Source organism: Cherax quadricarinatus, chromosome 30 (assembly GCF_038502225.1).
Source record: "Cherax quadricarinatus isolate ZL_2023a chromosome 30, ASM3850222v1, whole genome shotgun sequence".
Taxonomy (NCBI): domain Eukaryota; kingdom Metazoa; phylum Arthropoda; class Malacostraca; order Decapoda; family Parastacidae; genus Cherax; species Cherax quadricarinatus.
Window position 1 is genome coordinate 17235034 of NC_091321.1, and position 21424 is coordinate 17256457.

The 21424-nt window shown below is 41.7% G+C and overlaps 1 protein-coding gene across 3 annotated transcripts in view; it reads left to right on the forward strand.

Moving 5' to 3' along the window:
• Nucleotides 1–21424, forward strand: part of LOC128692689 (mRNA decay activator protein ZFP36L1) — a 276448-nt gene that overhangs the window by 219194 nt on the left and 35830 nt on the right. The window contains exon 1 of one of the 3 annotated variants that reach the window (XM_053781983.2): nt 2984–3127. The exons of 1 other annotated variant lie outside the window; for it this stretch is intronic. In XM_053781983.2, coding sequence (XP_053637958.1) covers nt 2999–3127 — 129 coding nt within the window. In that variant the 5' untranslated portion in view covers nt 2984–2998. Of the gene's footprint in view, nt 1–2983; nt 3324–21424 lie in introns of those variants that run through there. One more of the 3 variants, XM_053781984.2, reaches the window with a different exon arrangement.

Genomic DNA, 21424 nt, shown 5'->3' on the forward strand with positions numbered 1-21424 from the left:
CAACGCCCCCGCGGCCCGGTCCATGACCAGGCCTCCCGATGGATCAGGGCCTGATCAACTAGGCTGTTACTGCTGGCCGCACGCAGTCCAACGTACGAGCCACAGCCCGGCTGATCCGGCACTGACTTTAGGTATCTGTCCAGCTCTCTCTTGAAGGCAGCCAGGGGTTTATTGGCAATTCCCCTAATGCTTGATGGGAGGCTGTTGAACAGTTTTGGGCCCCGGACACTTATGGTGTTTTCCCTTAGTGTACCAATGGCGCCCCTACTTTTTATTGGGGGCATTTTGCATCGCCTGCCCAGTCTTTTACTTTCGTAGGGAGTGATTTGTGTGTGCAGATTTGGGACCATTCCTTCCAAGATTTTCCAAGTGTAGATTATGATATATCTCTCCCTCCTGCGTTCCAACGAGTACAAGTCAAGTGCTTCCAAGCGTTCCCAGTAGTTAAGGTGCTTGACAGAACTTATACGTGCAGTAAAGGATCTCTGTACACTCTCTAGATCTGCGATTTCACCTGCTTTGAATGGAGATGTTAATGTACAGCAGTATTCCAGCCTAGAGAGAACAAGTGATTTGAAAAGGATCATCATGGGCTTGGCATCTCTCGTTTTGAAAGTTCTCATTATCCATCCTATCATTTTCTTTGCACGTGCGATCGTGGCACTGTTGTGATCCTTGAAAGTAAGATCCTCAGACATTACTACTCCCAGGTCCCTTACATTATTTTTCCGCTCTATTGTATGGCCGGAATCAGTAGTATACTCTGTTCTAGTTATTATCTCCTCCAGTTTTCCATAACGGAGTAGTTGGAATTTGTCCTCATTGAACATCATATTGTTTACCGTTGCCCACTGGAAAACTTTGTTTATATCTTCTTGGAGGTTAACCGCGTCCTCAGCAGATGACAGCCTCATGCAGATCCTAGTATCATCCGCAAAGGATGATACGGTGCTGTGGTGTATATCTCTGTTTATGTCTGATATGAGGATAAGGAATAAGATGGGGCGAGTACTGTGCCTTGTGGAACAGAGCTCTTCACTATGGCAGCCTCCGATTTAACTCTGTTGACCACTACTCTTTGTGTTCGATTTGTTAGGAAGTTGAAGATCCATCTCCCCACTTTCCCAGTTATTCCTTTAGCACGTATTTTATGGGCTATTACGCCATGATCGCATTTGTCAAATGCTTTTGCAAAGTCTGTGTATATTACATCTGCATTCTGATTTTCTTCCAGTGCATCCCAGGCCATGTCATAGTGATCCAGTAGTTGTGAGAGGCAGGAGCGACCCGCCCTGAACCCATGTTGCCCTGGATTGTGCAGATTTTGGAAATCCAGGTGATTTGCAATCCTGCTTCTTAGCACTCTTTCAAAGATTTTTATGATGTGGGACGTCAGAGCTATTGGTCTATAGTTCTTAGCTAATGCTTTGCTGCCACCTTTATGGAGTGGGGCTATATCCGTTGTTTTAAGTGACTGTGGAATTTCACCCATGTCCAAGCTCCTCCTCCTCCATAGTGTACTTAGGGCACGCGAGAGGGGTTTCTTGCAGTTCTTAATGAAAACAGAGTTCCACGAGTCTGGGCCCAGGGCTGAGTGCATAGGCATGTTGTCAATGGCTTTTTCGAAATCTATCGGAGTTAGGGTAATGTCGGAAATCTGGCATACATTTATGGAGTTTTGAGGCTCATTCATGAAGAAATCATTTGGGTCGTCGATCCTCAGACCGATTAGTGGTTCACTAAACACAGAGTCGTACTGGGATTTCAATATTTCACTCATTTCCTTGTTGTCATCTGTGTAAGTCCCATCCTGTCTGAGTAAGGGCCCGATACTAGATGTGGTATTTGCCTTGTTTTTGGCATATGAAAAGAAATATTTTGAATTTCTTTCAATTTCACTAATAGCTTTAAGCTCCTCCTGCCTCTCCTGGTTCCTGTAAGAGTCATTTAGCTTAAGTTCGATAGTTTCCACTTCCCTGGTCAGCGCCTCCTTTCGTGTATCAGATATTCTAGCACTCCTGAGGAACTCAGTGACTCTTCGTCGTCTTCTGTAGAGGGAGCGTCTTTTTCTCCCCAGTTTATTCCTGCTCTTCTTTCTTGAATTAATAAAGCGGTCAAGATTTCAATGTTCATTTGTTTCATTAAGTCAGCATCATATAGACATTACATAAAAGTAATGAATGTTAATTTTTGTGCAATGCAAAAAATCGTCTAATATATATATATATATATATATATATATATATATATATATATATATATATATATATATATATATATATATATATATAGAGGATGGGGTCCACCTCTGGTGTAAAATGTGGGACCCATAGCCTCGGAAAAGTGGATAAAAAGGCTTCAAGGATGAATATTTGGATTTCTTCCTGAAGCCGTTTGGATATTCCACTTTCCCTACCACCCCATCTTTTCATATATACATATATATATATATATATATATATATATATATATATATATATATATATATATATATATATATATATATATATATATATAATATATAAAATCGCTCGCGCGAGGATAACTTAAAAACCCCTTCGAGGAGGTTCCATGATGCTGGTGAGGCGCTCTTGATCCAAGGAGTTACACTTGTCCTTTTGGAGTGAATCTGATTACCTCTCATTACTCAGGTGCTGCATGACCCATATGGGTTTAGCCCTTCCCCTAAGTAATATAATTATTATAATTAATGTAGGATACCCCCAACGCTTCCTCAAGGGGATGTTTTCCTTCGCAGATTGTTGCTAACTTCTCTCCTGGTTGGGCAAAATACAGAAACAGGCAGACATGATGCTTTAAGAGATTACTGAAGGGGTTTCGGAATTATAAGTAGTTCTTTTATAGTGCTAAATTTGTTCGTTCAAATGGCAAGTATGGATGACGTAGGTTAGGGTTGGCATCCCTGGAGGTTGACGTCACAGGATTTAACCAATGAGAGGAGGTCTGGGCGGAGCCAAGGGTGTTAGGGTTTGTGTATATGTTCAGTGTTGAGTGTGGGAGTGCAGTGGGACATCTGACTTCATTTAGTCAACACGAGAGCACGGTCGGTCGTTCCGTCGTCAGAATATTTAAAACAGTGTCGATGTTGAATTCTGACACGAACAAGGTACGTCAGTGATCAATCCGGCCCATTTGGATTACGAGCAGTCTTTTTCGAGCCTGGGTTAAGACATTCTGTGGCAAAGCAAAAACCTCGACTAAGTTTGTGATTTTTGTGTATACGATATACCGCCAGTGGGTGTGGGAACAAGATGTCCCCAGGCATTCCCCAAGACTCCAGTCTGCTCGAACTACACGCCGACGTAAGATAATACATGGACTTTTCCTTAGACTGCCTTTCTGTTCTTCAGTAAAATCTCACTACAGCTTTTGGACCTGTGATATCTTTTAAGTACTACTCTTACCACTACTGCTACTTAAGATTGTAGTGAAAAATATGTGGATTACTTTTAAAAACTTACATTTTCAATTTCGAGATACGCAAACACTGACAAACTGCAAACCTAGAAGAACCCCCGACCTACTGTTAGGGACTTGTTTCACCTGTTGTGCTATCACAGATATAGTAACTCATAACACTTGCATGTGCGGTACTTGTGAGGCACTTGTAAGTCAAGTGTACTTGATGCAAGGCGTCAAGGGGGGTTGTTTGGGCTCGAGATGTTTGGGTCACCCAAGTAAGACTCACTGTTGTAAGTCAGTCTGAATCTGACGTGTTGTCTTCAACTAACAGATTTTATACACTTCCTTTCACTTATTTTCTGACAAATTTTTATATGAAAGTGTGACATTTAGTTAATTAGGAATTTTCCTTCCCAGCTTTCGTGTTGTGTAATGAATTTGTATGTATGTGTCGAATTTCCTTTCTAATTACACTTTTTGTCGAAATTTAGGCTTTCTTTGAAATTAGATTTGATTAGCCTCCTTAACCATGTTCTTTATACCGTTACCTCTTGCCTATTATGATTGGAACCTACCTGGTATGGGCCGATAGGTTACACTATTGTTCTTATGGGCAGAGGAATATTGTACACACACATGGTAAGCAGGTTCTATCCACACCTAAAAAATATTCTTTCTTATGTACTTGCGTAACTTATTTTTAAAACTAACTTTAAGTAAAATTTACCTCTGGTTTAGATATTTTTTAACCCTTTTAACATTTATCACTTCATTCATATTAAGATTAGCATTATGTAATGTGGTTGTAAATAGTGAAAAACATCAGTTCGTATGGAAGACAGAGTAAGGACACTGCGCCCTGGGGGATCCTGGTTAACCCCTGGAGGTCGACAGGTCTCTGTGTTCAAATACTGCATTTGACATGTAACACGATAGGTACTGTGTACAGTGCTACCTCGTAGTTTCATTTAGGTAATAGCACCCGTGTTAGGTTTCATATTTAGTATTGAAAGATTAAAATTTCAACTTGAGATTTCATCAAATAGTTTTATAGATGTGTGTGTGTGTGTGTGTGTGTGTGTGTGTGTACTCACCTAATTGTGGTTGCAGGGGTCGAGACTCGGCTCCTGGTCCCGCCTCTTCACTGATCACTTCTAGATCCCCTCTCTGCTCCCTGAGTTTTGTTATACCTCGTCTTAAAGCTATGTATGGTTCCTGTGTGTGTGTGTATATATACATATATTATTGGCAGTTTGGAGGGATATGTTGTGTATCTTGATACGTATATGCTTCTAAACTGTTGTGTTCTGAGCACCTCTGCAAAAACAGTGATTATGTATGAGCGAGGTGAAAGTGTTGAATGATGAAAGTATTTTCTTTTTGGGGATTTTCTTTTTGGGTCACCCGCCTCTGGGAGACGGCCGACTAATATATATATATATATATATATATATATATATATATATATATATATATATATATATATATATATATACAGGCGAAATTATTTACAAACATTGTGTGTCTCTACGTCCACAGCAGGACTCGAACCTGCTAACTCTGTGTCCGAGTCCAGAGTACTTTACCACGGAGCTAGACCCAAGATAACTATGGGCGTCCAGCCGGAGCCAGATGATGTTTCCCCATGGTGCCCGGGGGTATGGGGAAACATCGTCTGGCTACGGCTGAACGCCCATACTTATTTTGGGTCTAGCTCCGTGGTAAAGTACTGTGGTCCCTGACAGAGATTGCAGGTTCGAGTCCTGATGTGGACGTAGAGAGACAATGTTTGTAAATAATTTCGCCTGTTTGCGAATTGTTAAGCGCGCGCGCGCGCGCGCGTGTGTGTGTGCGCGTGTGTGTAGTAGGTTGGTAGACAACAACCGCCCAGGGAGGTACTACCACCCTGCCAAGTGAATGTAAAACGGAAACCTGTAATTCTTTTACATGATGGTAGGATTGCTGGTGTCTTTTCTATTTCATAAACATGCAAGATTTCAGGTACGTCTTGCTACTTCTTACACTTAGGTCACACTACACATACATGTATAAGCATATATATATATATATATATATATATATATATATATATATATATATATATATATATATATATATATATATATATATATATATATATATATACATACATACATATATTATACATACACCTCTGGGTTTTCTTCTATTTTCTATCTTCTTGTTTATTCCCTCTTATCTCCATGGGGAAGTGGAATAGAATTCTTCCTCCGTAAGCTATGCGTGTCGTAAGAGGCGACTAAAATGCCGGGAGCAAGGGGCTAGTAACTCCTTCTCTATATATTACTAAATTTAAAAGGAAAAACTTGTTTTTCCTTTTGGGCCACCCTGCCTCAGTGGGATACGGCTGGTGCGTTGAAAGATATGTGTGCGTGTGTGTATACCTGGAGGGCATTCCAGGGATAAACGCCTCCGCGGCCCGGTCCACGACCAGGCCTCCCGGTGGATCAGGGCCTGATTAACGAGGCTATTGCTGCTAGCAGCACGTAGTCCAACGTACGAGCCACAGTCCAGCCCTCTTTAAGAAAACCATGGGTCTATTGGTAATGCCCCTTATGACTTGTGGGAGGCTGTTGAACAGTCTTAGCCCCCCGACACTTACTTTGTTTTCCCTTAGTGTACCAGTGGGGGTATGTTGCATCGCCTGCTAAGTCTTTTGCTTTCGTAGGAAGTGATTTCTGTGTGCGGATTAGGAACCAGTCCGTCAAGAATTTTCCAGGTGTAGATTATAATATATATCTTGTCTGCACTCCAGTGAGTACAAGTCAAATGCTTCCAGGCATTCCCAGTAGTTAAAATGTTTGATGGAACTTATACGTGATGTAAACGTTCTTGGTACATTCTCTAGATCTGCAATTTCACCTGCCTTGAATGGGGATGTTAATAAGACCATAAGGAACATTGCAGCAGGCCTACTGGCCCATGCGAGGCAGGTCCATGCCCCAACGCAGTCAGGTCAGGTTACATTCACTTAAGGAAGGAACACGGCAACTGACCTAGTAGCACAAGCTTGACAGTCAGGTCCAACTCGCACCCACCCACACCCACTCGTGTATTTATCTAACCCATTTTTAAAACTACACAACGTTTTAACCTCTATAACTGTACTCGGGAGTTTGTTCCACTCATCCACAACTCTATTACCAAACCAGTGCTTTCCTATATCCTTTCTGAATCTGAATTTTTCCAACTTAAAACCATTGCTGCGAGTCCTGAGTAAGCTAGATATTTTCGACGTTATTTACATGCCGTTATTTACATCCCCTTTATTTATTCCTGTCTTCCATTTATACACCTCAATCATATCCCCCTAATTCTACGCCTTTCGAGAGAGTGCAGATTCAGGGCCCTCAGTCTATCCTCACATGGAAGATTTCTCATACATGGGATCAACTTTGTCATCCTCCTTTGTACGTTTTCCAGAGCATTTATATCCATTCTGTAATACGGTGACCAAAACTGTGCAGCATAATCTAAATGAGGCCTAACCAAGGATATATAGAGTTGAAGAACAACCTGAGGACTCCTATTATTTATGCTTCTTGATATGAAGCCAGTGTTTCTGTTAGCTTAAAAAAGGTCATCATTGGCTTAGCATCTCTCGTCTTGAATGTTCTCATTATCCATCCTATCAGTTTCCTCGCAGATGTGTTAGTGGCATTGTTGTGGTTCTTGAAGGTGAGGTCTTCGGACATTACTACACCCAGGTCCTTCACATTACTTTTCTGCTCTATTGTGTGATTAGAGTTTGTAGTATAATCAGTCCTAGCTACTATTTCCTCCAGTTTTCCATAACGACGTAGTTGGAATTTGTTTTCATTGATCATCATATTATTCTCCGTTGCCCATTGGAAAAATTGGTTTATATATTTGAGATTTGCCGTGTCCTCAATGGATAACACACATGCAGATCCTAGTATCGTCTGCAAAGGATGATACATAAGAACGTAAGAAAGAAGGTACACAGCAGCAGGCCTCCTGGCCCATGCTAGGCAGGTTAAAGTCTCCCACCGGTTTAAGCCAATGACCCAACCTTACACAAATAACCCGCACATAAAAGAGAGAAGCTTACGACGACGTTTCGGTCCGACTTGGACCATTGACAAAGTCACACAGTGTGACTGTCAATGGTCCAAGTCGGACCGAAACGTCGTCGTAAGCTTCTCTCTTTTATGTGCGGGTTATTTGTGTATTGTTCCAGTCACGGTATTGTGCCTTTTTGTTATTTATGACCCAACCTTGTCAGGTCAGGTCATATTCAGAGTTATGGAAGGAGCACGGCATCAGGTCCGACTCACACCCACCCACACCCAATGTATTTATCTAACCTATTTTGAAAACCACACAACGTGTTAGCTTCTATGACGGTACTCGGGAGTGTTTCACTCATCCACAACTGTTACCAAACCAGTGCTTTCCTATATCATTTCTGAATCTGAATTTTCCCAACTTAAAACCATTGCTGCGACTCCTGTTTTGGCTAGATATTTTTAGCATGCTATTTGCATCCCTTTTATTCCTTTTTTCCGTTTATACACCTCAATCATTATCCCCTAATTTTACGCCTTTCTAGAGAGTGCAGATTCAGGGCCCTCAGTCTATCTTCATAGGGAAGATTTCTGGCCTGATCGTAAAATCTCTTGCTTCACACGTCGAGGGTCTGCGTTCGATTCCCAACGCGGGTAGAAACATTGGGCCTGTTTCTTTACACCGGTTGTCTGTTAACCCTCAGTAAAATGGGTACCTTGGAGTTAATCGACTCGTGTGGGTCGCATCCTGGGGACAAGGACCTAATTTGCCCGAAATGCTCTGCATAACAAGGGGCTTTCTATATAGTAGTATGTATGTCATTGACGTCAGCTAGGCCTGTATACCTTGTACATGTACTTGTAGTAAATAGATATTATTATTATTACTATTATTATTACTATTACTATTATTATTATTACTATTACTATTATTATTATTATTATTATTATTATTATTATTATTATTATTATGATGCGAGAGGCAGGAGTGACCTGCTTTGAAACCATGTTGCCCTGGATTGTGCAATTTTTGGGAGTCCATGTGGTTTGCTATCCTGCTTCTTAGAACTCTCAAATATTTTTATGATGTGGGACGTTAATGCTATTGGTCTATAGTTCTTAGCTACTGCTTTTCTGCCACCTTTATGGAGTGGAGCTATATCGCCTGTGTCTATGCTCCTCCATAGCATACATAGGGCCCGTGAGAGGGGTTTGTTGCAGTTCTTTATAAGAACATGAGGAACACTGCAGCAGACGTACTGGCTCATGCGAGGCAGGTCCAAGTCTCCTACCGGCTTAAGCCAGTGCCCAACCTAATCAGGTCAGCTCACATTCACTCAAGGAAGGAGCACTGGAGCTCCACGAGTCTGGACCTGGGGCTGAGTGCATGGGCATATCGTCGATGGTTTTTGTCAGTCTAGTGGAGTTAGGGACAAATTATATATATATATATATATATATATATATATATATATATATATATATATATATATATATATATATATATATATATATATATATATATATATATATATATTGTGTGTAAAGGTTATGACTTTTTTACTTTTTCCCAAATAAAACTTGTCATAAATGGATGGACTTTTGTTTAAAGACTGAAAAGTCCCTAATTCCTCTTGTTTTTAAAAAAGGTCACCCCTAAATAAAAACTATGATTCGCCATATATCTTCGTTACTACTCATAAGTAGCAACTCAGGAGAGTACTAATTGGCAATTCAGATTAATGAAAAATATTCACCATGTATTTACGTTACTAATCATAAGTAGCAACTCAGAAAATTACTAATTGGCAATTTATGAATTGTCATCATCACGTTCTGCACAGGATACATTTAAGAACATAAGGAAGGAGTACTACAGCAGGCCTGTTGGTCCAAGCTAGGCAGGTCCAAGTCACCTACCAGCCTAAGCTACTGGCCAAAGACAGTCAGGTTTAAGTCGCATGCACTCAAGGATGGAGCACTGCATGAGACCCACTAGCACAAGGCAGTGGCCTGAATTAATCTTTGTTTAGGGTTCTAAAGCTTATTTTACTTGGAACTAAGTACGTTTAGCAAATTTGACATATTGGCACGGGTTACAGTACTACTTATTCAGTCTTCCCACAGTGATGTATTGATTATGCTGAAATATTTTGCTTCATATGTATCCACGGCATATGCCAAAAACAAGGCAAATACCACATCTAGTATCGGGCCCTTACTCAGACATGATGGGACTTACACAGATGACAACAAGGAAATGATTGAAATATTGAAATCCCAGTACGACTGTGTTTAGTGAACCACTAGTGACTAATCGGTCTGAGGATCGACGACCCAAATTATTTCTTCACGAATGAGCCTCAAAACTCCATAAATGTATGCCAGATTTCCGACATTACCAAACTCTGATAGATTTCGAAAAAGCCATTGACAACATGCCCATGCACTCAGCCCCGGGCCCAGACTCGTGGAACTCTGTTTTCATTAAGAACTGCAAGAAGCCCCTCTCGCGTTCCCTAAGTACACTATGGAGGAGGAGCTTGAAACTTCACAGTCACTTAAAACGACGGATATAGCCCCACTCCATAAAGGTGGCAGCAAAGCATTAGCTAAGAACTATAGACCAATAGCTCTGACGTCCCACATCATAAAAATCTTTGAAAGAGTGCTAAGAAGCAGGATTGCAAATCACCTGGATTCCCAAAATCTGCACAATCCAGGGCAACATGGGTTCAGGGCAGGTCGCTCCTGCCTCTCACAACTACTGGATCACTATGACATGGCCTTGGATGCACTGGAAGAAAATCAGAATGCAGATGTAATATACACAGACTTTTCAAAAGCATTTGACAAATGCGATCATGGCGTAATAGCCCATAAAATACGCGCTAAAGGAATAACTGGGAAAGTGGGGGGGATGGATCTTCAACTCTTAACAACTCGAACACAGAGTAGTGGCCAACATAGTTAAATCGGAGGCTGCCATGGTGAAGAGCTCTGTTCCACAAGGCACAGTACTCGCCCCCCATCTTATTCCTCATCTTCATATCAGACATAGAGATATACATCACAGCACCGTATCATCCTTTGCGGATGATACTAGGATCTGCATGAGGCTGTCATCTGCTGAGGACGCGGTTAACCTCCAAGAAGATATAAACAAAGTTTTCCAGTGGGCAACGGTAAACAATATGATCAATGAGGACAAATTCCAACTACTCCGTTATGGGAAAACTGGAGGAGATAATAACTAGAACAGAGTATACTAGACTGGCCATACAATAGGGCGGAAAAATAATGTAAGGGACCTGGGAGTAGTAATGTCCGAGGATCTCACTTTCAAGGATCACAACAGTGCCACGATCGCACGTGCAAAGAAAATGATAGGATGGGTAATGAGAACGTTCAAAACGAGAGATGCCAAGCCAATGGTGATCCTTTTCAAATCATTTGTTCTCTCTAGGCTGGAATACTGCTGTACATTAACATCTCCATTCAAAGCAGGTGAAATCGCAGATCTAGAGGGTATACAGAGATCCTTTACTGCACGTATAAGTTCTGTCAAGCACCTTAACTACTGGGAACGCTTGGAAGCACTTGACTTGTACTCGTTGGAACGCAGGAGGGAGAGATATATCATAATCTACACTGGGAAAATCCTGGAAGGAATGGTCCCAAATCTGCACACAGAAATCACTCCCTACGAAAGTAAAAGACTGGGCAGGCGATGCAAAATGCCCCCAATAAAAAGTAGGGGCGCCATTGGTACACTAAGGGAAAACACCATAAGTGTCCGGGGCCCAAGACTGTTCAACAGCCTCCCATCAAGCATTAGGGGAATTGCCAATAAGCCCCTGGCTGCCTTCAAGAGAGCTGGACAGATACCTAAAGTCAGTGCCGGATCAGCCGGGCTGTGGCTCGTACGTTGGACTGTGTGCGGCCAGCAGTAACAGCCTAGTTGATCAGGCCCTGATCCATCGGGAGGCCTGGTCATGGACCGGGCCGCGGGGGCGTTGATCCCCGGAATAACCTTCAGGTAACGGCTTGTTTTATCCCAGATTAAGTGCTAATTTTGTAGGAAGGATTTCTGGTAAACTGTTTTAATTTACCACCTCTTGCTTTTGTGATCTTTAAGTGCACTTCAATTTTCCACTAATTTTAAGATATTCTGGAAAAAAAAATCTGGTAAAAATGACTAGTTAAATACTGTAGATTTTAATTAATGTCTTGTATTAATAAAAATATCGAAATATAAGTACTGTATAATAGAGACTACAACTAAATTAACTACATAATATAACTAAGGCAGTACTAGTAATATATAGTATAGACTTCTTAGCTTCTTAAGAAGCTAAGAAGTCTGCTTGCTTTATTTTGAATACTTTACACTATTTTCTTGACTTAGGGCATTTGCATTCAGTTAATTAAATTTTGTTAGTGTTTAGTTTAATTTCTTTTCCCAAGGTGTATCCGTCACTTCTGATCACATTGACATATATAAATTTCCATTAAGCTCCCTGGCATCTTCAGAACTTGATTTCTCTGCATAATTTTTTTATCAGCAAACATTGTTTATTCTTATATCTGAAGACTGAGACACTTAAGCAACATATGGGAATCTTTGAAGAAACTCCTCTCCTTACAGCTTCCTACTTTGTATTGGACTGATGAAGCCACTGTGTGGCGAAACGTTTCCTCAATAAAGATTCCCATATGTTGCATAAGTGTCTCAGTCTTCAACTCGTCGATTTTCAAAACCATTTGTTACATTCCTATATCTACACCAGATTTACATTGTAGTATTAATGCTGATAGAATTACCGACTATATTTGGTAGAAGGACAATAAAATGTCACATTAGTTGCACTTGTGTCCTTTTACCTAACAGATTTACATTATCCATTTCCTCACTTATCCGTACTTACTTTTTTTTATAATTTCCCTGTTCGGCCACATGTGATTGATTTTGCACATTTTTTGTCATATCCAGTAATTACTGATTTGTGGGATTTCATATACATATATCTTAAGCTGTGTTGAAAATTTTGGTATCTCTAAACTGGCATGTTACATTAAAGAGAGTCCAATGTCTCCATTAACTTTGTTAATGGAGGCACTTCAACTATGTTCATGTTCTTAAAAATTATGTATTTTTTTTGACCGGTTTAATTGAACATGCTAATTCACGAGGGGACCCTCTCTTTAGATGGACATGTAAATAACTTCTTTTGAAGAGACTTTAGTTTTTATCCAATTTTTTTGTACACCATACACACCAACATGTACATCAACTCTGTCAGCTGTCATGTTGGAGCCTGGTGTGGACATCAGCCAGTGTGTATGTTGTATTAATATTGGTAGAATTACCGACTATGTTAAGTAAAAGGACATAAATGCAACTAATGTGACATTTTATTGGGCCACAATAAAATGTCACATTAGTTGCATTTGTGTCCTCTTAACAGTGTGTATGTTGCTCCGCTATGTCACCCATCACAGTGTATAGCTCCAGTGTTATTTGTAATCACTTCAGGTCGTCACTCTTCCCCCTCCCCAAGCCAGGGCCCAGACAAGGCCTCCTGGTAGTTGGCCTGATCAATGAGGCTAGTGGTACCCGTTGCACGCAGTCCAATGTATGCACCATAACCCAGCTTAGCAGGAAGTGATTTGAGGAGTAACCTTTTGAAAGCAGTTAAGGGCTTTGGCAGTCCCCCTTTATGTATGAATGATGTTAGAGTTGTGGGCCTTTTAGACTTGATAGTTCTCTTTGTATTCATCACTCCCCTCCTTTTTACCAGAGATATATCGTTTGTCAAGTCTTGTTTTTATATTAATTTAGGTGTGCAATTTTTATTAACACCAATCTTTCCAGTGTTCCGGGTGTCGATTTAATTATCATTTATCTTTCTTGCCTACATTATAAGGTGTACAGTTCGAGGAACCCCAGGCACTTCCAGTAATTTTAGTGCTTGCTTGAGTTTATACGAGCTCTGAAGATCTCTACATTTTCCATTTCTGTAATATTGCGTGTTACACAGGCTAATGTATAACCCACAACAGATTCTAATGTATAACTCAAATGTTGATGTGACAGCCATCACTCAACAGGGACTGTAACAGTGGACTTTCATTTTGATATTATTCATTAAAATTCAGAAATTTACTCATTTGGTGAATTTTGTTTGGAATTTAGCAGAGAAGAAATAATGTATGATGAAAGCTACAGTAGGATAAATAAAGGGGATGTAAATAGCGTACTAAAAATATCTAGCCAAGTCAGGACTCTCAGTAATGGCTTTAAGTTGGAAAAATTCAGATCCAGTAAGGATATAGGAAAAAAGACTGGGCAGGCGATGCAAAATGCCCCCAATTAAAAGTAGGGGCGCCATTGGTACACTAAAGGAAAACACCATAAGTGTCCGGGGTCCAAGACTGTTCAACAGCCTACCATCAAGCATTAGGGGAATTGCCAATAAACCCCTGGCTGCCTTCAAGAGAGCTGGACAGATACCTAAAGTCAGTGCCGGATCAGCCGGACGGTGGCTCGTACGTTGGACTGTGTGCGGCCAGCAGTAACAGCCTAGTTGATCAGGCCCTGATCCATCGCGAGGCCTGGTCATGGACCGGGCCGCGGGGGCTTTGATCCCCGGAATAACCTCCAGGAAAGCACTGGTTTGGTAATAGAGTTGTGGATGAATGGAACAAACTCCCGAGTACAGTTATAGAGGCTAAAACGTTGCGTAGTTTTAAAAATAGGTTAGATAAATACACGAGTGGGTGCGGGTGGGTGAGAGTTGGACCTGACTAGCTTGTGCTACTAGGTCAGATGCTGTGTTCCTTCCTTAAGTGAATGTGACCTGACCTGACTAGGTTAGGGCATTGGCTTAAACCGGTGGGAGACTTGGACCTGCCTCGCATGGGCCAGTAGGCCTGCTGCAGTGTTCCTTACCTGGAGGTTATTCCGGGGATCAACGCCCCCGCGGCCCGGTCCATGACCAGGCCTCCCGATGGGTCAGGGCCTGATCAACTAGGCTGTTACTGCTGGCCGCACGCAGTCCAACGTACGAGCCACAGCCCGGCTGATCCGGCACTGACTTTAGGTATCTGTCCAGCTCTCTCTTGAAGGCAGCCAGGGGTTTATTGGCAATTCCCCTAATGCTTGATGGGAGGCTGTTGAACAGTCTTGGACCCCGGACACTTACGGTGTTTTCCCTTAGTGTACCAATGGCGCCCCTACTTTTTATTGGGGGCATTTTGCATCGCCTGCCCAGTCTTTTACTTTCGTAGGGAGTGATTTCTGTGTGCAGATTTGGGACCATTCCTTCCAAGATTTTCCAAGTGTAGATTATGATACATCTCTCCCTCCTGCGTTCCAACGAGTACAAGTCAAGTGCTTCCAAGCGTTCCCAGTAGTTAAGGTGCTTGACAGAACTTATACGTGCAGTAAAGGATCTCTGTACACTCTCTAGATCTGCGATTTCACCTGCTTTGAATGGAGATGTTAATGTACAGCAGTATTCCAGCCTAGAGAGAACAAGTGATTTGAAAAGGATCATCATGGGCTTGGCATCTCTCGTTTTGAAAGTTCTCATTATCCATCCTATCATTTTCTTTGCACGTGCGATCGTGGCACTGTTGTGATCCTTGAAAGTGAGATCCTCAGACATTACTACTCCCAGGTCCCTTACATTAGTTTTCCGCTCTATTGTATGGTCGGAGTCAGTAGTATACTCTGTTCTAGTTATTATCTCCTCCAGTTTTCCATAACGGAGTAGTTGGAATTTGTCCTCATTGAACATCATATTGTTTACCGTTGCCCATTGGAATACTTTGTTTATATCTTCTTGGAGATTAACCGCGTCCTCAGCAGATGACAGCCTCATGCAGATCCTAGTATCATCCGCAAAGGATGATACTTCTTATGTTCAGTGTTCAGTGGTCAGTCGCCAGTGTTCAGTGGTCAGTCGTCACGTGAGGTCACAGACCCTGAGCTGCTTTGGGGATTAGCGTGGACGGTTACAAAGCATGGCTTGCTTCTGCAGTGTTTTAAAAACTGAGTTTGGAGAGTTGAAGGAGGAGGTCTTGCTTCTCCAGGAGGAGATTAGGAGGCTGAAGGTCCACCTCAATGGGCCTGGGAGAGAGTGTGAGGTGGTTGGAGATGTGGGGAATGAGGCTTCTAGCAGTGAGGTGCAGTCTGTCTCTCACTGTGAGGAGGCTGTAGGTGGGGAGGTAGCAACGGGTACCAGCAGTGAGGTGCAGCCCAGCACCTGCTACAAGTGGCGAGTTGTTCACAGTAATGGGAGGCGCATCAGAGTAAGGAAAGTTAAGAGTGAAGATCTGAAGGTAGGAAATCGCTTCTCTGTTCTCCAGGATGAATGTACTTCAGTGGCCAGTGAAGGTAAGGGTACTACTGCCCCTGCTAATGAAGGTAAGCGCATTCTTGTGGTTGGTGACTCTCAGGTAAGATATGTTGACCGTGCTTTTTGTAATAGGAATAAGAAGATGAGAGATAGAGTGTGCTTCCCTGGAGCTGGTGTTGGGGACATTGTCAACAGGCTGGATAATATCATGTCAGGTAATGGGAACAAGCCCATTATCTGTCTCAGTGCTGGTGGAAATGATATTGGGAAGGGTAGGAGAGAAGAGCTGCTAGATAAGTACAGGTCAGCTATAGATTTCATTAAGTCTAAGGGAGGGATCCCAATCATATGTAGCATCTTGCCTAGAAGGGGAGTAGGAAATGAATGGTTGTCTAGGGCAATTGGTGTAAATTGCTGGCTAGACAGATACTGCAAGGAACTTGCAATCCCATTCATTGACAACTGGAACAACTTTTATGGCAAACATGATATGTATGCAAGGGATGGGGTTCATCTCTCTGGGGCTGGGGTGGTAGCACTTGCAGACTCGATTGAGAAGGCCATTGGTGAAATGCCTATGATTTTAAACTGATGGAAGATAGAGGTATGGGTGTGTGTGGGAAACAAGCAGGTTGCAACACTAGGGTTGGAAACAGTAAATGTATAAAAGGCATTCAGCATGAAGTTATAAATAAAGACAATAGAACAGGTCAGAAAACAAAGGGGGACAGCAGAGGGCAGCAAGGGACTAGCTCCCTTAAGGTTTACTATACTAATAGCAGGAGTGTTAGAAATAAGATAGATGAGCTAAGATTAATTGCAAGTGCAGGAAACATAGATATTATTGCTATAACAGAGACCTGGCTCAATCTGAAAGATAGAGAGATGCCATCTGAATGTCACATACAAGGCTATAAATTATTCCACACTGACAGGGTCAACAGGAAAGGTGGTGGAGTAGCGATGTATGTCAGAGACAATTTAAATTGTTGTGTTAGACAAGATATTAAATTAGAAGCGTCAGCCACTGAATCTGTTTGGTTACAGCTTCTCGAGGGCCGAGAAAAACTAATTTTGGGTGTGATTTACAGGGCCCCAAATCTTGATAGGGAGTGCAGTAAACTTCTATGGGACGAAATTCGTAAGGCATCTACATACGAAAATGTTGTGCTAATGGGAGATTTCAACTATAGACAGATTGACTGGAGCAATTTGACAGGAAATTTAGAGTCGGGTGACTTTCTTGATACGATCCAGGATTGTTTTTTAAAACAGTTTGTGACAGAGCCAACTAGGGGAAATAACCTCCTTGACTTGGTTCTTGCCAGTAGGGAAACACTAATTAATAATCTTGAGGTTAATGATGAGCTTGGGGAGAGTGATCACAAATCACTCAGTTTTAACATATCATGGAATTCCCCTAATAATGGCAATCAAGTCTCCGTCCCTGACTTTCGCTTGGCTGATTTCATAGGACTGAAAAATTACTTAGGTGGGCTGAACTGGAATGACCTGACTAGGGGTCAGGTAGGTGGTGATGGTTGCCGATATGATGCTTTCCAGGGCATAGTTCTAGCTGCTCAGTCAAATTATGTTCCAAATAGGGAAATCAGATCAAACAAAAATGATCCTAAATGGATGAACAATAGATTAAAATATCTGATTGGTCAAAAGAGAGGCATATATAGGCAAATCAAAAGAGGAGAGGGGCAATTAAGAAATCGATATATTCAGTTAAAGAGAGAAATAAAAAAGGGAATTAGAAAAGCAAAAAGAGATTATGAGGTTAAAGTTGCAAGAGAATCGAAGACTAACCCAAAAGGATTCTTTCAGGTATACAGAAGTAAGATCAGGGACAAGATAGGCCCACTCAAAAGTTCCTCGGGTCAGCTCACTGACAGTGATAAGGAAATGTGTAGAATTTTTAACACATACTTCCTCTCAGTTTTTACACAGGAGGATACCAGTGATATTCCAGTAATGATAAATTATGTAGAACAGGACGATAATAAACTGTGCACTATTAGGGTCACAAGTGACATGGTCCTTAGGCAAATAGATAAATTAAAACCTAACAAATCCCCAGGCCCTGATGAACTGTATGCAAGGGTTCTAAAGGAATGTAAAGAGGAGCTTAGCACACCTTTGGCTAATCTTTTCAACATATCACTACAAACTGGCATGGTGCCAGATAAGTGGAAAATGGCAAATGTGATACCTATTTTCAAAACAGGTGACAGGTCCTTAGCTTCGAACTATAGACCAATAAGCCTAACCTCCATAGTGGGAAAATTTATGGAATCAATAATTGCCGAGGCAGTTCGTAGCCACCTTGAAAAGCATAAATTAATCAACGAATCTCAGCATGGTTTTACAAAGGGACGTTCCTGCCTTACGAATTTATTAACTTTTTTCACTAAGGTATTTGAGGAGGTAGATCATGGTAACGAATATGATATTGTGTATATGGACTTCAGTAAGGCTTTTGACAGGGTCCCACATCAGAGACTATTGAGGAAAATTAAAGCACATGGAATAGGAGGAGAAATTTTTTCCTGGATAGAGGCATGGTTGACAAAGAGGCAGCAGAGAGTTTGCATAAATGGGGAGAAATCAGAGTGGGGAAGCGTCACGAGCGGTGTTCCACAGGGGTCAGTGTTGGGCCCCCTGCTGTTCACAATCTACATAAACGACATAGATGAGGGCATAAAGAGCGACATCGGCAAGTTTGCCGATGACACCAAAATAGGCCGTCGAATTCATTCTGACGAGGACATTCGAGCACTCCAGGAAGATTTGAATAGACTGATGCAGTGGTCGGAGAAGTGGCAGATGCAGTTTAATATAGACAAATGCAAAGTTCTAAATGTTGGACAGGACAATAACCATGCCACATATAAACTAAATAATGTAGATCTTAATATTACGGATTGCGAAAAAGATTTAGGAGTTCTGGTTAGCAGTAATCTGAAACCAAGACAACAGTGCATAAGTGTTCGCAATAAAGCTAATAGAATCCTTGGCTTCATATCAAGAAGCATAAATAATAGGAGTCCTCAGGTTGTTCTTCAACTCTATACATCCTTGGTTAGGCCTCATTTAGATTATGCTGCACAGTTTTGGTCACCGTATTACAGAATGGATATAAATTCTCTGGAAAATGTACAAAGGAGGATGACAAAGATGATCCCATGTATCAGAAACCTTCCCTATGAGGATAGACTAAGGGCCCTGAAACTGCACTCTCTAGAAAGACGTAGAATTAGGGGGGATATGATTGAGGTTTATAAGTGGAAGACAGGAATAAATAAAGGGGATGTAAATAGTGTGCTGAAAATATCTAGCCTAGACAGGACTCGCAGCAATGGTTTTAAGTTGGAAAAATTCAGATTCAGGAGGGATATAGGAAAGTACTGGTTTGGTAATAGAGTTGTGGATGAGTGGAACAAACTCCCAAGTACCGTTATAGAGGCCAGAACGTTGTGTAGCTTTAAAAATAGGTTGGATAAATACATGAGTAGATGTGGGTGGGTGTGAGTTAGACCTGATAGCTTGTGCTAACAGGTCGGTTGCCGTGTTCCTCCCTTAAGTCAATGTGACCTGACCTGACTAGGTTGGGTGCATTGGCTTAAGCCGGTAGGGACTTGGACCTGCCTCGCATGGGCCAGTAGGCCTTCTGCAGTGTTCCTTCGTTCTTATGTTCTTATGTTCTTATGTTCTTATGTAGGCATGGTTGACAGATAGGCAGCAGAGAGTTTGCATAAATGGAGAGAAATCGAGTGGGAAAGCATCACGAGCGGTGTTCCACTGGGGTCAGTGTTGGGCCCCCTGTTCACAATCTACATAAACGACATAGATGAAGGAATAAACAGCGACATCAGCAAGTTTGCCGATTACACCAAAATAGGCCGTCGAATTCATTCTGACAAGATCATTAGAGCACTCCAGGAAGATTTGAATAGATTGATGCAGTGGTCGAAGTGGCAGATGCAGTTTAATATAGACAAATGCAAATTTCTAAACATCGGACAGGAAAATAACCATGCCACATATAAGTAAATAATGTAGATCTTAATATTACTGATTGCGAAAAGGATTTGGGAGTTCTGGTTAGCAGCAATCTAAAATCAAGACAACAGTGCATAGAGGTATGGGTGTGTGTGGTAAACAGTCGGGTTGCAACATTAGGGTTGAAACCAGTAAATGTATAAAAGACATTCATCATAAAGTTGTAAATAAAAACGGTGAATCAGGTCAGCAAACAAAGGGAGACAGCAGAGGGCAGCAAGGGACTAGCTCCCTTAAGGTTTACTATACTAATAACAGGAGTGTAAGAAATAAGATAGTTGAGCTAAGATTAATTGCAAGTGCAGGAAACATATTGCTATAACAGAGACCTGGCTCAATCTGAGAGAGAGAGAGAGAGAGAGATAGATAGATAGATAGATAGATAGATGCCTTCTGAATGTCACATACAAGGCTATAAATTATTCCACACTGACAGGGTCAACAGGAAGGGTGGTGGAGTAGCGATGTATGCCAGAGACAATTTAAATTGTTGTTAGACAAGATATAAAATTAGAAGCGTTAGCCATTCAAGGCAGGTGAAATTGCAGAACTATAGAATGTACAGAGAACCTTTACTGCACGTACAAGTTCCATCAAACACCTTAACTACTGGGAGCGTCAGGAAGCACTTGACTTGTACTCGCTAGAGCGCAGGCGAGATATATATATATATATATATATATATATATATATATATATATATATATATATATATATATATATATATCATAATCTATATCTGGAAGATTCTGGAGGGACTGGTCCCTAATATGCACACAGCAATCACTCCATACGGAAACAAAAGACTTGGCAGGCGATGCAACATTCCCTCAGTGTCTCTTGGTGTCACTGGTACACCAAGAGAAAATACAATAAGTGTCCGGGGCCCAAGACTGTTCAACAGCCTCCCACCAGCAAGAAGGGGCATTACCGGAAGACCCCTGGTTGTCTTCAAGAGAGAGCCGGACAGATACCTAAAGACGGTGCCGGATCATCCGGGCTGTGGTTCGTACATTGGATTACGTGTGGCCAGCAGTAACAGCCTTGTTGATCAGGCCCTGGTCCACCGGGAGGCCTGGTCGTGGACCGGGCCGCGGGAGCGTTGATCCCCGGAATGCCCTCCAGGTAGACTTCTCCAGGTAGCTACTAAATCTGTTTGGTTCGAGCTTCAGTCTATCCTTATAGAGAAGATTTCTGACACATGGGATCAACTTTGTCATCCTCCTTTGTACGTTTTCAGCGCATTTATGTCCATTTTGTAATATGGAGACCAGAACTGCGGTACATAATCTAAAAGGGGCCTCACCAAGGATACATAATCTTGAATTATATGCAGTACCAGTATGGAACCCTCTCTTCATGAAATGTCAGCAAATTGAAACACAGTACAAATGTATCGAACTAGACTAATTGAGCTAAATGGCCTAGCATGAGCCAGTAGGCCTGCTTCAGTGCTCCTTATGTTAGGTAAAATGATACAAGTGCAACTAATGGTGACATTTT